This window comes from Sparus aurata, chromosome 20 (genome assembly GCF_900880675.1).
Source record: "Sparus aurata chromosome 20, fSpaAur1.1, whole genome shotgun sequence".
NCBI classification, from domain to species: Eukaryota; Metazoa; Chordata; class Actinopteri; order Spariformes; family Sparidae; genus Sparus; species Sparus aurata.
In genome coordinates, this window is record NC_044206.1 from 3,542,521 (window position 1) to 3,557,461 (window position 14,941).

At 44.3% G+C, this 14,941-nt stretch overlaps 2 protein-coding genes across 4 annotated transcripts in view; one reads left to right on the forward strand and one right to left on the reverse strand.

The window, feature by feature from the left end:
• The window catches only part of LOC115570869 (putative uncharacterized protein MYH16), a 77,208-nt gene extending 64,602 nt beyond the window's left edge, over window positions 1-12,606 (forward strand). For all 3 annotated transcript variants that reach the window (XM_030399644.1, XM_030399643.1, XM_030399642.1), the window contains exons 8-23: window positions 3,218-3,304; window positions 4,344-4,589; window positions 4,683-4,800; window positions 5,404-5,531; window positions 5,686-5,882; window positions 5,968-6,100; window positions 6,185-6,401; window positions 6,701-6,837; window positions 7,007-7,110; window positions 7,722-7,914; window positions 7,997-8,200; window positions 8,279-8,404; window positions 8,512-8,682; window positions 9,689-9,889; window positions 9,992-10,138; window positions 11,419-12,606. In XM_030399644.1, the coding sequence (XP_030255504.1) occupies window positions 3,218-3,304; window positions 4,344-4,589; window positions 4,683-4,800; window positions 5,404-5,531; window positions 5,686-5,882; window positions 5,968-6,100; window positions 6,185-6,401; window positions 6,701-6,837; window positions 7,007-7,110; window positions 7,722-7,914; window positions 7,997-8,200; window positions 8,279-8,404; window positions 8,512-8,682; window positions 9,689-9,889; window positions 9,992-10,138; window positions 11,419-11,571 (2,562 nt within the window). In that variant the 3' untranslated portion in view covers window positions 11,572-12,606. The remainder of the gene's footprint in view (window positions 1-3,217; window positions 3,305-4,343; window positions 4,590-4,682; window positions 4,801-5,403; window positions 5,532-5,685; window positions 5,883-5,967; window positions 6,101-6,184; window positions 6,402-6,700; window positions 6,838-7,006; window positions 7,111-7,721; window positions 7,915-7,996; window positions 8,201-8,278; window positions 8,405-8,511; window positions 8,683-9,688; window positions 9,890-9,991; window positions 10,139-11,418) is intronic.
• A 73-nt stretch (window positions 12,607-12,679) lies between these two features.
• Window positions 12,680-14,941, reverse strand: part of LOC115570870 (growth arrest-specific protein 7-like) — a 44,993-nt gene continuing 42,731 nt past the window's right edge. Inside the window, exon 13 of the mRNA XM_030399645.1 lies at window positions 12,680-14,661. Within this exon, the coding sequence (XP_030255505.1) occupies window positions 14,548-14,661 (114 nt within the window). The 3' untranslated portion in view covers window positions 12,680-14,547. The remainder of the gene's footprint in view (window positions 14,662-14,941) is intronic.

Sequence of the window (14,941 nt, forward strand, 5' to 3'; positions counted from 1 at the left end):
ACATGACTGCTGGATGTGTAAATAGGCAACAATGTGCACCATGTCCAGTCTATGAGGTGATATATCATAGCTGGGTTTACAGCTGGTTCTGCTGCCACCAAGTGGCCAACAAAAAATTCATTCTAGTTTAATGCTACAGTAAATCTGTGTCATCACAGATGGCAGAAAAGTTGATAATGTCGATATGGATAAAAACCAACAGGAGCAACATTAGCGCTCAAACATTGGGTCTCCTGATCAGTGTCAGCCATATTCAGTCTTCTGGCTCTGGTTTGAGCCCCAACACATCTTGAAGAAAATATCTGGCTCTTTAGTTGCTTTTTCCACTGAAAACAGCCTCCTTCATGTGCTGGAGAAAGAGCTGACGAGAGCAGTGAGACTGAATCAAAAGCTGTCGGCTGTTGTACCAAAAACAGTTGAGGGGGACTGCTGAGCAGACTTGCCAGATGGTTTGTTTCATGATGCGGGGAGAAAAAGGGCAGGCGCTGTCAAAAAATACCTGGCAGATGATTGGAGAGACCATCTGTCTATTACCATCTATCACAGGCTAACTTCAACCAATCAGTCACCATTTGATGTATCAGAAGAAAAAATGTTTCCATCAAGAAAAGTCTTCAGTGCTGTGATACGTCTGTCAATGACATAAACTGAGCAGCATCGACACTAACGTTTCGACCCAGCGTTCATATGAAAATATTCACAGGTTCAGGATCTCGTCAATAGGCTTAAATGTCAATTAAAAGCACATTTCAACAAAGTTCATAAAGAAAAACTGTGTGATGCAGCTCTACTGCAGAGAGTTGAGGGTTTTCTTCACATGACAGAGATACCTTCCTCCACTCCATTACTGTGTAGTAGATGAATACAGTGCAACATAAATGACAAGTGTGTGTGTTTGTTGGGAAACTATGCCCTGCTTGATGTGCGTAATACCATGACGTATGCCACTGAAGGCCTCACAGTCAAAGAGTACACTAATTTGTCCACATAGTTGCACCCCGGCCCTCTCCTACTGGTGTTAGCTACAGTACCTAGTTAGAGCTTTGAAAAACAGCTGATTGTTCTTTTTTTGCTCTCGCTGTACATATTTTAATAACCTAAGAAAATTGCACAGATATATTCAAACTGGTTGTGTTTATGGTAAATGAACTGTTTTTACTACCTGGAGTAACACTATTCTTGTGGTATTAATCAAATTTAGACACTAAATGAAGCGTTCACTGCCCACCCACCGTTGCATTCACATCACAACACACTGTTGAATCCTCAGCTCCCTCAAGTGGTTGCCATTTTCTTGCTTACAGGGACTTATAAAATTCCTTATTAAGCATTACTACAAATTAAGGGCCTTAACGTGGCATTCCCCACCATTTAGATCAGTCGTGGTGACTTTTTACGTCACAGAATCACTCCTGAGATACGTGATTATGGGAAAGCCATTGTCGAGAACACACAAACGTAGTTGCAGCTACACAGAACTGTGTGTTGTACAGCACCCTTAGATTTAGATGTCAGATCCAGGATAAGTTTGTACTGAACTGGACAGAAGGTGTGCGCACTGGCAGCTTAATGCACAATTGTAACGGACATTGTTAGCAGAGGGTATACACCTTCATATTCATTCCTGGGTTCGATCATAAATGGTAGATAGATCTGGCCTGAATTCTGTTGTAATGCACATGGCTGTGGTCAGGGCATGCGCAGACTGAACAGAGACACACTCCTACTCCTTCACACTCTTGTGCTAACGAAGATGGATCTCCCTTCTCCAGCAGGACACTGACCCTCTACGAGCATGTGGATGGGAGTGGGTGGTGTTGGGTGGTGTTAATCCAGAGGGGGCTGTTGACTCAGTCAGTAGTGCGGAGGAGAACGATGAGTGAGCTGAGTGCTCATGTTAACCCTCCACACAGAGCCAGGTTGTAGACACAGAGGGTGGGGCTGGAGGTGTGGGGGTGAAAGAGGAGGCCCCCGGTGAGTATCATCTGTTTTCCCTCGTTCTGCCTGAGGTGTGCTGACGGCTGTGGCTCATTGGTGCTATCAGGGAGGCCTGGGACTCCAGCTTTTACAGACCAGTCTCAACATCTACGGCTGTCTTTAAAGCAGCTGTAAAAGATCTGCGTAAAAACAACAAGTGCTCATAACTACAGAGCTCTGGCTGTTTGTGCGTGTAATGGCCTAGCATTATAAACTCTCTCCATGTGTGCTGCACCCTGTTGGAGCGTGAGAAGACTCTCTGACGACTTTGCAGAGGAGTTTGTCATCATCATTCATATGTTTCTGAAGCTTTACATACTTTATTTGCGCTGAAATAGTTTTGTTTTTCCTTTGATGTGAGGTATCAAGTTAGATTATACTGCACATTGAAGCCAGTGAGTGTGCGTGTGTGTAAAATATAAAGCAACTGCGAGTCCACTGGTTTAAAAAAGAAGTTCAATTTTATGTCAGTTTATGCGACAATGACCCGCATTCTTACTTGATGTATTGCCTCAGTCAAGCGCTAAATGTCACCACTTGATTTACATATTTATGTTAAAGGTGCTGATATTTAATGATTGCTTTCAATCACTTTTTGATTTCCTTCTTTTTCCAATATCGGCAAGTTAGTCCAGTTAAAGTTAAAGCTGCACTGATAAGTGTTTTTTTATTAACAACGACTCACATTACTATGTGTAATATGAATGGGCTTAGTAATGACAAGCACTCAGAACATTACCACCTGACTCTGCATCCACCCTCAGTTGTACTGAGCAAGTCACTGCAGCTTTGAGGGCCATTATCAGTCTGCTGAGTCCTCTATCCAATATCTACCATTACATCAACTCAACTAGAGACTAACAGCAGCCAGACATATAGCAGTGAACAGAGCTTTGGACAACTCACACGGGAAACATTAGTTCACAGATAATATTTGGACTGTGTGACAGCAGCTAACCTCTGTGTTGTTCTGATTGAATTCCAGCTACTCCTCTGACCTCCGACCTCAGGAAAGATCACTTCCCCTTGTGGGCTGTCAGTCATGCTGACCCCCTGGTGGTTAAATATCCTGTCCTGGCGATGGGACCTCTTTAGGGTCAGAATAGATTAAGTCCTCTGCGTGAAGGTTAATGCAGCGGAGCTGTTCATCAACACGTGTATTCAGATGAAGGGATTCTGTCCTTCTGTTTGTTAATACATGATTTTTAATGCTGTCCCTGAATGGCTGTGTTTCTGTCAGGTTGAGAAGCAGAGAGCAGATCTAACCAGAGAACTGGATGATCTCACCGACCGCCTGGAGGAGGCAGGAGGTTTCACCGCCTCACAGGTAAACCACACACACACATACACACACACAGACACACACTTTGTAGAATAACATCTTTTAAAACGCTACACAAGGTTTGTTTATGAATTGTATGAGTCTTGGCAAAGACAGCAACACGTGAAAGTTAAAGCCTCCTAAATTCAGAAACATAGAAAGAACTGTTCTTCAGAGTTCCAAGCTGATGCGATACAATGAGAGATGAAACGTCACAATATGAGATGAGGAGATATGATACGATTAGATCAGAGACGATACGAGGTGAGGCGAGGGGACATATGATTCAATAGAATATGAGGTGATGTGATGTGATACGATACAGTTCGATTTGAGATGATACGATACAAAACCATAAAAGATGGGGTGATATAATGATATATGACTAGACCTTATGAGACAAGGCAAGGCGAGGCAATATGATACCAGACAAGACGAGACAAGACGAGGGGATATGATACAATTAGATACACTATGATACAATATGAGGCTAGGCCATACAAGATGATACAATATGAGGCAAAGTGGAGTGATGCGATGTGATGCGAGATGAGACGAGAATTGGTGAGGCAGGAAGAGACCATTTGTTTAGAAGTAGCTTCATTCTCAGTCTATACTGACAATTTTTTTGGAGCATTGGGCAGTTTTGTTCAAGAGGTTTACACACAAGTTAAACATGTACACGTGTGACATATATTCATAGACATACAAAATATGTCAACCAGTCATAACCACTACACAGATCACTCCACATCCTCACATTCAGTTCTGAGTCAGCAGCATCCTGATTGTGGTTTAGCATCAGATAAGACTGATGTGTACAATTATTGTTTAGCACGTTGCTTTTAAACGGAGGAAACATTTTGGAATTGTAATGTTGAGAATATTACTCAAAACTGAGGGTCTTCCTACATTATTACATTATGCAAAAATGATCCTGTGCATGCCTCAGGACACGAGTTGGCTTTCAGTGAGGAGAGAAGCTGAACACTGCACTGCAGCATTAAATACAGAGCTTCACGTGAAGTCTGTGTGTGATTAACAGATGGAGATGAACAAGAAGCGGGAGGCTGAGCTGCAGCGTCTGAGGCGAGACCTGGAGGAGTCCTCCGTGCAGTCGGAGGCGCTGGCTGCCACTCTGAGGAAACGCCACGGCGATGCCATGGCCGAGCTGAGCGAGCAGTGCGAGGCTCTGCAGCGGGTCAGAGCCAAACTGGAGAAGGAGAAGCAGAACCTGAGGATGGAGGTGGACGAGCTGGCCGCTTCTTTGGACAATCTGCAGAAAGCCAAGGTCAGGGAGTCAGGTCACATGTACGGGGGGCTCACGCTGACCTGATAACAGGCCGGTGACGTCAGGTCTGCTGGTGTTTGTGTTGCTCTGCAGATGTCTTCAGATGGCCAGATGAAGAAACTGGAGGAGCAGCTGTCAGAAGCCAACAGGAGAGGAGACGACCTGCAGAGGGGGCTGACTGAGCTCAGTGTAGCCAAGAACAGACTCACAGGTACTGGCCACCTGAAAAATGTTCAGTTCCTCTCATGTGCTAAGGCAAATACAGCTAGTTAACATCCTGATCATCTGAAGAATAAGGTGCCGATTCAAACAAGAAAAATCTTTATGTGCCACATGCAAGCAACTTCCTCTTCTTCTTCTTCTTCTTCTTCTTCTTCTTCTTCTTCTAGAACGATCCTGATCACCTCACACATTTGGTCTCTCCTCTGAGCCAGGGGTTTGCCAGCTTTCTTAGACCCCTGAAAATGTAAACTCTATACTGTAATGGAATATCAATGCTTTTGTGAGGGGCACCACCTCCGAAGAGGAATAACTAAATCAAATCAATCATTTTTTCATCCACCATGACTCAATACAATAAGCAATATGAAAAGAAAGAAACACAACATTTGCATGAGTAAATTCTCCTTTGAGGCAAATTATTGGAGGGAACGTTAACTTCATGCAAATGACTGTCAAACAAATATTTCCTAACTATACTGCTATATACATCAGGATCCTACAACAATGTCCTCACTAATTGTAATAAAAGATGTCCTGCTCACCTACTATATACTACAGTGTGTAGTAAAAGGTGTTCCTGTTTGCCCTGCAGCCGATAACGCAGACGTGAGTCGACAGATGGAGGAGGCAGAGAGCAGAGCGAGCCAGCTGAGCCGCTCCAAGACTCTGCTCCAATCACAGCTGGAAGAACTGAAGAAACAACTGGACGAGGAGGTCAAGGTCAGTGTGTGTGTGTGTGGTTGTGTGTGTGTGTGTGTGTGTAAAATCAAATATCCATTATGAAAATAAAAGAATAAGAGCTGCCTTGCCTGTAATGTGCCTGCTCTCCCACTCAAAGTCCCATACTGACGTGTGTCTCTGGTGCGGCTGCCAGTGTAAGCAGGCAGTCAGCAGCAGCCTGAGCTCAGTGCGGCAGGAGTGCGAGGTGCTGAAGGAGCAGCTGGACGAGGAGCAAGAGAGCAAACAGGAGCTGCAGCGTCTCGTCTCCAAACTCAACAGCGAGGTGACGCACTGGAGGAGCAAGCACGAGTCCGACTCCATCCAGCACACTGACGAGCTGGAGGACACCAAGTGCGTTGTGTTGATCCTGGCGGTCCGCGGTCACATTTGACACTTTTAATGCTTCTCAGTGGTCCAACTAACGTGTGTGTCACAGGAAGAAGTTGGCAACCAGGCTGCAGGAGGCTGAGGAGGCTGTGGAGGCCACCCAAGCTAAATGTTCCTCACTGGAGAAAACCAAACAGAGGCTGCAGGGAGAGGTGGAGGAGCTCTGCATGGACCTGGAGAAGGTAGAGCAGCAGACATGTTGTGTGAGTGCCGCAGTGCTGTCAACTTCTTTATTATGACCTCTGAACATGCGCTCCCTGTCCCAGGCCAGCAGCTGCGGTCAGGCTCTGGATAAGAAGCAGCGGGTCCTGGAGAAGCAGATCGGAGACTGGAAGCAGAAGTGCGAGGAGCTGGTGGCCGAGGTGGAGGGCTGCCAGAAGGAGAGCAGGCAACACGCCGGCGAGCTCTTCAAAGTCAAGACGGCCCATGAAGAGTCTCTGGAGCAACTGGAGGCTCTCCGCAGGGAGAACAAGGTCTACCAGGGTATGAGAAAACACTGAAGATGGGAGGTGCTCCAGACTAACTCCTCACACTGGTTGCACTGCGTCTCCTAACCATTTCATTTAGGTGCACCCAATAATAAAAATGACATTGCAATTCTTTTGACAGATATTACTCTATCAATATGATTCACAGTTGAAGGGAATGGTCGTTTATGCAGAACAATTCTCTTTTTCATTGAAAACCATCCAAATCCTGGTGATGTAACATTTGCTGGGGTCTTGCCTGTAGAAACGAGACTCCACAGAGTTCAATTAGACTGGCCTCTCTTTGTCTGACAGAGGAGACAGCCGACCTCACAGACCAGCTCTCAGATGGAGGTAAAAGTGTCCATGAGCTCCAGAAGGCAAAGAAGAAGATCGAGATGGAGAAGGAAGAGTTACAGGCCTCACTAGAGGAGTCTGAGGCAGCTCTGGAGGTATGTCAGCCTCAGCTAATCTGTCTGTCAGCTCTGATAGTCAGAGTGTACTGCGTTGTTACAGTGTGTGTTATATTCTAACTCTTAATTCACCAAATGTTATTTAATTTAACATACCTAGCATACCGCAACACACAAATCCCCTTTGTCTTCCTTCCATCTCTCCCAGGCTGAGGAGACCAAGGTGCTGAGGCTGCAGCTGGAGCTGTCTCAGGCCAAAGGAGACCTGGAGCGCAGACTTCAGGAGAAGGAGGAGGAGACAGAGGCCACAAGGTACCTGAGCCTCCTCTCAATCCATCAGCTTCCTCCTCACTGAGTGCCTCCCTGTGCTACACAGAGCATCAACAGTTTTAGTTTCAGTTTGACAGACCTACCTTACTGCATAGCTGCTCATATGACAATTATCATGTACTTTTGACAAGACAGAGGTCCTGTTCATCTGCCCTGAGCTGCTAGAAATTTGGATGTGCTTTGATACTGTGGCTTTATTCAAAGTCATTTAGATTTTAACTGTTAAATGATCTTATTAATCGTCTTAAACTTCTAACTACTACTACCACTTCAAAAATGAAGGATTATCAAAATGTTGCTGTTTGGCTCAGAAAACAGATTTCCACTTGACGAGATCACTGTTTCACTTTGAAATTTGGTCTTTACACTTTGAGAAATGTTTGTTGACTTTCAGACTTCAAATTAGATTTAAAAAATCCTATTTTTCTTACCGTATTTAATATAAGTCCACAGCCAGCAACTATCGTAAAGTCATTATCTTTAGAGGTAAGGCCTGTCTCATTTAACCCTGCTTTCCCAGCTCTGCAGTGACACATGCACACTTCCTCTCTGTTTTCCTTTTTGTCAACCCCTCCCTCTCCTCCTCTTGTCAGAAAAAGCCACCAGAGGGCGCTGGAGTCCTTGCAGGCCAGTCTGGATGCGGAGGTGAGAGGCAAAGCAGATGGACTGAAGCTGAAGAAGAAGCTGGAGGCTGACATCAACGAGCTGGAGCTGCAGGTGGACCTGCTGACCAAGAACAATGCCGAGCTCAGCAAGAACAGCAAGAAGATGCAGCAACAGATTAAGGTATTTTTATTTGATTTTTTTTTTTTTTATTAGTCTGTTTTTCTAAGGCACTTTGTCACATAGTTACTGCTCCGTGTCCCAGGAGCTGCAGGCTCAGCTGGAGGAGGAGGTACGGAGTCATGATGAGTGCAGGGAAGAGCAGGCAGCCATGGAGCGACGCTGCGCCCTGCTGGTCGGCGAGGGGCAGGAGACTCGTGCTGCCCTGGAGAACGCAGAGAGGGCCCGTAAGGCCCTGGAGACTGAGCTCCAGGAGGCCAACGACAAATACAGCGACCTCAACAACCAGGTGATACATAGTGTCTTTTTGCTTTGAGACATCAGCTACAAAAACTTTGACTGATGACCTTCTCTCTGGTGCCTTCAGTTCCAGTCGGCTCTGAGTGGGCGGAGGAAGCTGGAGGTGGACCTCCAGACTCTGCAGCAGGAGCATGAGGAGTTGCAAGGAGAACTGAGAAAATCCTCGGACAAGACCAAGAAGGCCAGCTGTGAGGTAAAAGTCAACTTGTGTTCACTGAGATGTTATCGCAGCAGAGACTTAACAAACATTCAGGGGTTTAAAAAAAAAGAAAAGTTCAATAGATGTTGTAATTGTTTCAGTTGGCGCGGGTCGGGGAGGAGCTGCGTCTGGAGCAGGAGCACACCCTCCACCTGGAGAGGGTGAAGAAAGGTCTGGAGGCCCAGATCAAAGACATGAGTGGCAGGCTGGACGAGGCCGAGCAGATGGCTCTGAAGGGAGGCAAGAAGATCATCCAGAAGTTAGAGGGAAAGGTACTGAGTCCATCTGGTCCATCAGCACCTGGTGTGATTATCGTCATGTTATACTGACCCTCTGATTATCTGATTAGTAATGATACCAGTTGATGTGTGAGTGTCCACTGGGGCAGCTGGAACACTGCCCCTCTGCCTGGTTTGTTGTGTGTCAGTCATTTTACGGTTTAAGTTTGATAAAACATTGATTATAATATCGAAAAAAAGGAATTTGAAATATGAAATAATACAGACATTAACACCAGACTGTGGCCACACTAGACAAGACATGGTGTTAATGAGAGAGCCAGCTTACAGCTCTCATGTTCTGATTCAGTGTATTAACAAGCAAACATTACATTACCAAACATTTCTCTGGGTCCTTTGGGGCCCTGGGGTGCAACAATACATCCTGCTTTATTGGCCCAATGGCCAGTTAGTGCGGGCTCGGTGATGAGTCTGTCATGATCGTTTATTCTGTCCAACGCTGGAGAAAATCAAACTTGCACTGCAGGGTTATTTAAAGGGGCATTCAACCCATTTTCACACGCAGAGATAAGTGCACCAGTCATGAGGAGTGTTCCCGAGTCTGTGATAATGGTGATGTAATGTCTTCTGTGTCTCTGGAGGAGCTTTTCTAAGTCTGAGAAAATATTAGTATATAGTATTACAGGAAGTCTGTGTTTCAAAATGATGAAACCCAGACTGATGATATAATGACCTGCCAGTGAGCTGCGCTAGGGGGCTGGACTTTGGTACGACTTTGTTGAGCAATGGAAAGGATTTTCTTACGCTGTTGGCAGATTTCATCACTTACTTTAAGGAAACAAAGGAGATATACATCTAGCTGGGATGACTGATAGGATAGTTTTTATAGGGTAGACATCAGATTTTAATGAGCATGGTTTGATTGTGAAAACACTGTTAAGGACATGCAAAATACACACAGCACGTGTCCTCATACACACATTCATTAACTCTTGCTGAACAAGCAGAGGTAAAGTCCCTGCTGTGTGTCTGTGCTCAGGTGAAGGAGGTGGAGCTGGAGTTGGACTCGGAGCAGAAGAGGCACGCCGAGACGGTGAAGACACTGCGGAAGAACGAGCGTCGGCTAAAGGAGCTGCTGTTTCAGTCGGAGGAGGACCAGAAGAACCAGCAGAGGATGCAGGAGCTGGTGGAGAGGCTGCAGAACAAAATGAAGGCCTACAAGAGACAAGTGGAAGAGGCTGTACGTCAGCTCATCCTCTCACCAACACACAGCACGTACCAGTTGGTTGAATCCTTGTCTGCTTTGTTTTTCTCACACACACACACACTGTTGTTACCGCAGGAGGAGCAAGCCAACATGAACTTGGCGAAGTACAGGAAGACCGTCCATGAGCTGGATGACGCTGAGGAGCGAGCTGACATAGCCGAGTCAGCACTCACCAAGATCAGGACCAAGAACAGAGGCAGCTTTGGCAAGGGACACTCCTCTGTAAGTAACCACACCAGCAGCTGGTGACTTGAAATCAGCAAATTGCTGTGACGATTGTTTTTTTTTCCTTATTCAGTTTTCAAAGTCTGTTTGATACCTATAGCAGGAACGATATCAGCACTGTAGCTGCATATATTTCAGAATTGAAGGAGTGGATCGCATATTTCCTGATGAGCAGACTCAAGTACAGTCAGTAACTCATGTGCCTCTGTGAGTCACATCGTATGTGCTAAAAAAAAGGTTACCTTGACGATCCTCTGACTTACTGACGCTTGTTTACAGTCATAAAATCTGCACAACATGTCAACATTCATGTCAGGATGAGTTCTTATGGTGTTGTCTTAACTTCTCCTGCAGCACCACCATGAGGTCAACATGTATATTTATGTCTGATACTTTGGCATATGAGCAAATAGGCCTCCCATCACCCTCATTTGTAGGCTACTGTGGGTATAGTGCCAATTAGCAAATGTTAGCATGCTAACATGCTAAACTAAGATGGTGAACATGATAATCACCTGCTAATCAACATGTTAGCATTGTTCTTTGACTTGTTAGTATTTAGCTGCGTCTCAGTACAGGCTCATAGCTGTTAGCATCGTGGAAAACATTTCTCACTTCTTGTAGCTTTTTATCACATTTTTTTGCATTTGTTTTTGCTTCAGCATATCTGACTTCATGTGAGATTTGGTTTAGCAGAGCTCTGTGGGACTTGTGCGTTGTGCTTCTGCCAGCGGGCTTCATTTCTGACCTGACATTAGCTACTGTTGCTCTCTGTTACCAAAGCACAAAGTCACATCCTTTGGACTGTTGCAGAAAATATCACCCAGAATTTTGTGATACAAACTTACTCAGAACAAAGAATTGCTCCCTCATTAGTAACACTGAAGGGCTTAATGAAGGGATCATTTTACTAGCAGTATGACCAGAAGAACGATTGCAGCAAGAAAATCCTGATTCCATGTTCATATGGGCACCTGTGTTAAGATGGACTTGAAAAACTGTCCTTTAAATAAACTGAATTCATTTAGTTTTCAGCAAAGCATAAAAAGAGTATTAGCAGCATGTGGTTGTGTTTAATAACTCTAGGGGGTACATAGATTCATTGACTTGCTTTTTTTAGATTTTTGGTCATAATCATCTTGACAATGCCCTGAACCTCGGCAGAGATTTGATGAGATGACAAAAGAAAACAGAACTTCATACGGTCCCAGAGGTCGTGTTTCTTTCTCCTGTGGTGACTCTGAGTGATGACTCTGAGGCTTGTCCGTCTCCACCAGGGTTACAGCACTCCGTACCGCAGCCTGGTCAGGTCCCCCAGCTCTGTGGGCTCCGAGGGCCGAGGGGAGAAGATCCTCACTGATGACAACGAGTCCGTCAGCTCCCTCATCCCAGCATACCTGGACTCCCTTAAGAAGCTCATGATCGACTAGAAACACACCAGCGCCAGCTCCGACACTCTCAAGGTGCAACATCATTCTGCTCTGATGTCTCTTAAAGGAGTGAAAGTGATACAGAATGAAGATCGAAACATCAGAGAGGCTGATACTGCAGTCTGAGAACACACTCGGGTTGTGTTGACTGAACATTCCTATTGGACTTTTCTACAATGTACTCATTCCTTCCTGTCTCTGTCGTCTATAAGATCACAGCTTTAATAACACACTCCAGCTTTAATAACACACACTTTGTATCCACTTCATAATGTTAAATTTGAATGTACAAACAGATTACATATCTAAAACTGGACTGTAATTGCTCTTAAATCCCACATAGGCAACACTTTATTACAGCCACCAGTTAGAAGTCATTTTTAAGTTGGTTTCAGTCATTTTGGGACTTTTGCATTGGCAGATTAACAACATAGAGATGCTACATTAGAAGTTAACGCTTGCTAAATAAAGTAAAACCTCATGTGTGCTCTGGCTAAATGTTTACAGCTGCTACAGACTGGAGGGTAGAGGCAGTGCAGCCTCCTGAGGAGCACCATATCCTGTGACTGTAATCAACTGGTAACGTAGTCATTTTCAATCTTCACACGGCCGGCTCCCACTGAAAATGACTTCTAGTCTGATGATATAGTCTGCTGTTAGAGACGCTATCAAGCTTGAAGATGTGAGAGTAACTACTGTGTAATGTAGTGCGTCAACAAATGACATATAAATGACATTTTTTTACATATACATAAATTATTTGTATATGACCAGCTAATGGCTTATAAATGACTCATAAGCATTCATTATAATGAAGTGTGACCAGGTAAGACAACATGCCACCATCACATGGGTTGTTTAAGGTCAATAATGACAAATGTCATGTATTTTATTTTATAAAGTGTGTATCTGTCTGAACTTTTAACCAGATCTTTATCATCGCTGCCTGAACCTGTCACAGGGATTGGCCGATCCATCTTATTGTTGAATGTGTGGGGTTTTTTAAGGAAATAAAATACTTTTTCATTTATGATACTGCATGTCTTTCTCTTGCATTTGTTTGTTTCACGTCAGACGTCACACAAAATAACACACACACCAGAGTGGAGCCGTTTGTGACATAAGATACATATTTTCATTTTATTAATGAAAAATGTCAACCTTTAGCTGTTAATGTACAAAAGCATCTGCATCCTCGTTTCTCAATAGTCAAGTAATACTAAGCAGTAATACTGATCAGGACATGGTGGTGAAAGAGCATTCTGTACAACATTTAGCGTCTGCAGGCGGCAGCACTGACACTGGATCCAAAACGGCTGAATATTTAGAGGGCCGGCTATCTACTGCATATAAAACACTTTGTATGTTTCATATATTATCAGTACCAAATGTATGTATACCATGTCCTTTTGTAAGATTCTACTATTTACTGCACTGTACATCCTTTCACTCCACTGCCTCCATTCATTGGAAATCACACATCCCATATATTTACACCAGGCTGCCCTCGAACACACCGCACTCCCAATTCAGAAATAAAATGTGTAACAAGTAAGCTCTCTCTGGAATCAATTTCATATGAACAGCAACTTACAGTATATTCATAAAAAAAATCATTTGGCTATAAAGTGCAATTGGATGATTTTTAAGTCTTATTATGAATGAAGTAAAACACAGGTGGGAATGTTCTTTAGATTTCAGATTTCTTTCAGAGGAATTAAGAAGATTTGTGATTTTAGTCCTCAGCGATTGACAGTCGGCTAACCCCGACCCTGAACAATGACTGATGATCACTGAGAATCAAAGCTACAGCTGTGAGGAATGGAGCACACCCAGTGTTTATCTGGCTTAGTGTGAGCTGCTAACGTTCACATGTTACTGCATACTATTTGATTTACGACCTGTAGTAGTAACCCAGAGTCAATTCCAAAGACAAGGGGCATATCATTAGCTAATAATAATTATGAAGTGATTTAACAGGTTACATAAAAAAAAGATCATGCTGAGCGTTAGCGCTCCTGTCCTGCTCTTTGAAGTTCCCACTCAAGAAAATGTAGCCAGACTTGTTGTATAGTGTAACGTTAGTGTGCTGGAAGTGAAGTATACTGTTTCTTTTCTGCACATACTGTCAGGGAAAACACTTTTATTTCAATGTCTTCTATGGCGATCACCAGTCTGTTAACATCTGATGTGACACACTCTCTTACAGGAAAAGTCCAGCTGGGGAAAAATGTTAGCATTAGCTTAGACTCAACAGTCGTGATTATAGTCAACACAGTTCAGATATCGGAAGCTGATTTTTTTGTTAGGTGTAGCAACAGTAACAAAAGGGGTGGGGCTAAGCAAACAGTCAATACCTGCATATGGTGGATATTAGTATTAAAATAGTTTAGTCTTACTCTGGTATACAGTAATACAACACTCTAAGGTCAGACTGCATCTTGCTCAGCAGCATCTGTTAAATCATTTTTGCCAACCACTTCTGAAGTCACAAGTGAGTCAGAGAATTACCTCACAGAGCTGAAGCACACACACAGCTGCAGCACTACGCTGCTGCGTGACAGAAAGCTACTCAACATTTACATGTGTTCAAAGTTCACCGTTGATGCTTCTCGATCATTCGCCTCACAATTCACACTCATGGTTCCAATTTTCCTGTGCCGTCTCAGCTGACATCATCGTGCATAAACAGAAAACTACAACCTGCTGCTACCTGACATCTTCATTCATCGCTTCATCTTCACTCACTAAACTCCCCAAACACTGCCCTCGTCCTCAGCAGGCTAATGTGGGGATGTGAAGAGCCAGTGAGCGCTGACTGATCGTCCCCAAGTCTGTTAGGAGTCACAAGTGGATCAGTGGGGGGAGTGAAGATCCCAGCAGATTTCAGTCAGGCCTCAGGCTGCAGCCTCTGCTTCAGTGTGAGCTGGGGGGGGTAAAAGTGTGCATATGCAGAGCTGTCAGACAGCGCTGAGGTCAGATCTCCACGTCCACAGGCCTGATCTCTCCAGTCTTATTCTCCCGCACCCACAGCTCTCTGTCTTTGCACGGGTCCACACACTGCAGGAGCTTGTCCACCGGCTCCATCGTCTGGACAAAAAAAAGAACAGCCGTCAGTCAAAGTATCAGATAAACCCGCCCATGTGTTTTGTTTGCCTCGGCTCAGGTGATGCATAATGTTGAAATCCGATTCATTTATCATCCCGTGAGAGAAATTTGGTTGCTTTTAACGTACAACATATATATAATATGCTAACTGTGCATTCAAAAAAACATCTGTTGCAAAGTGCATAACAATCCTAGATGTGTGCAGTACTACACAGACATTTTTCACAGCAGCCGTACTGACACAAAATAGAAGGTGAACACA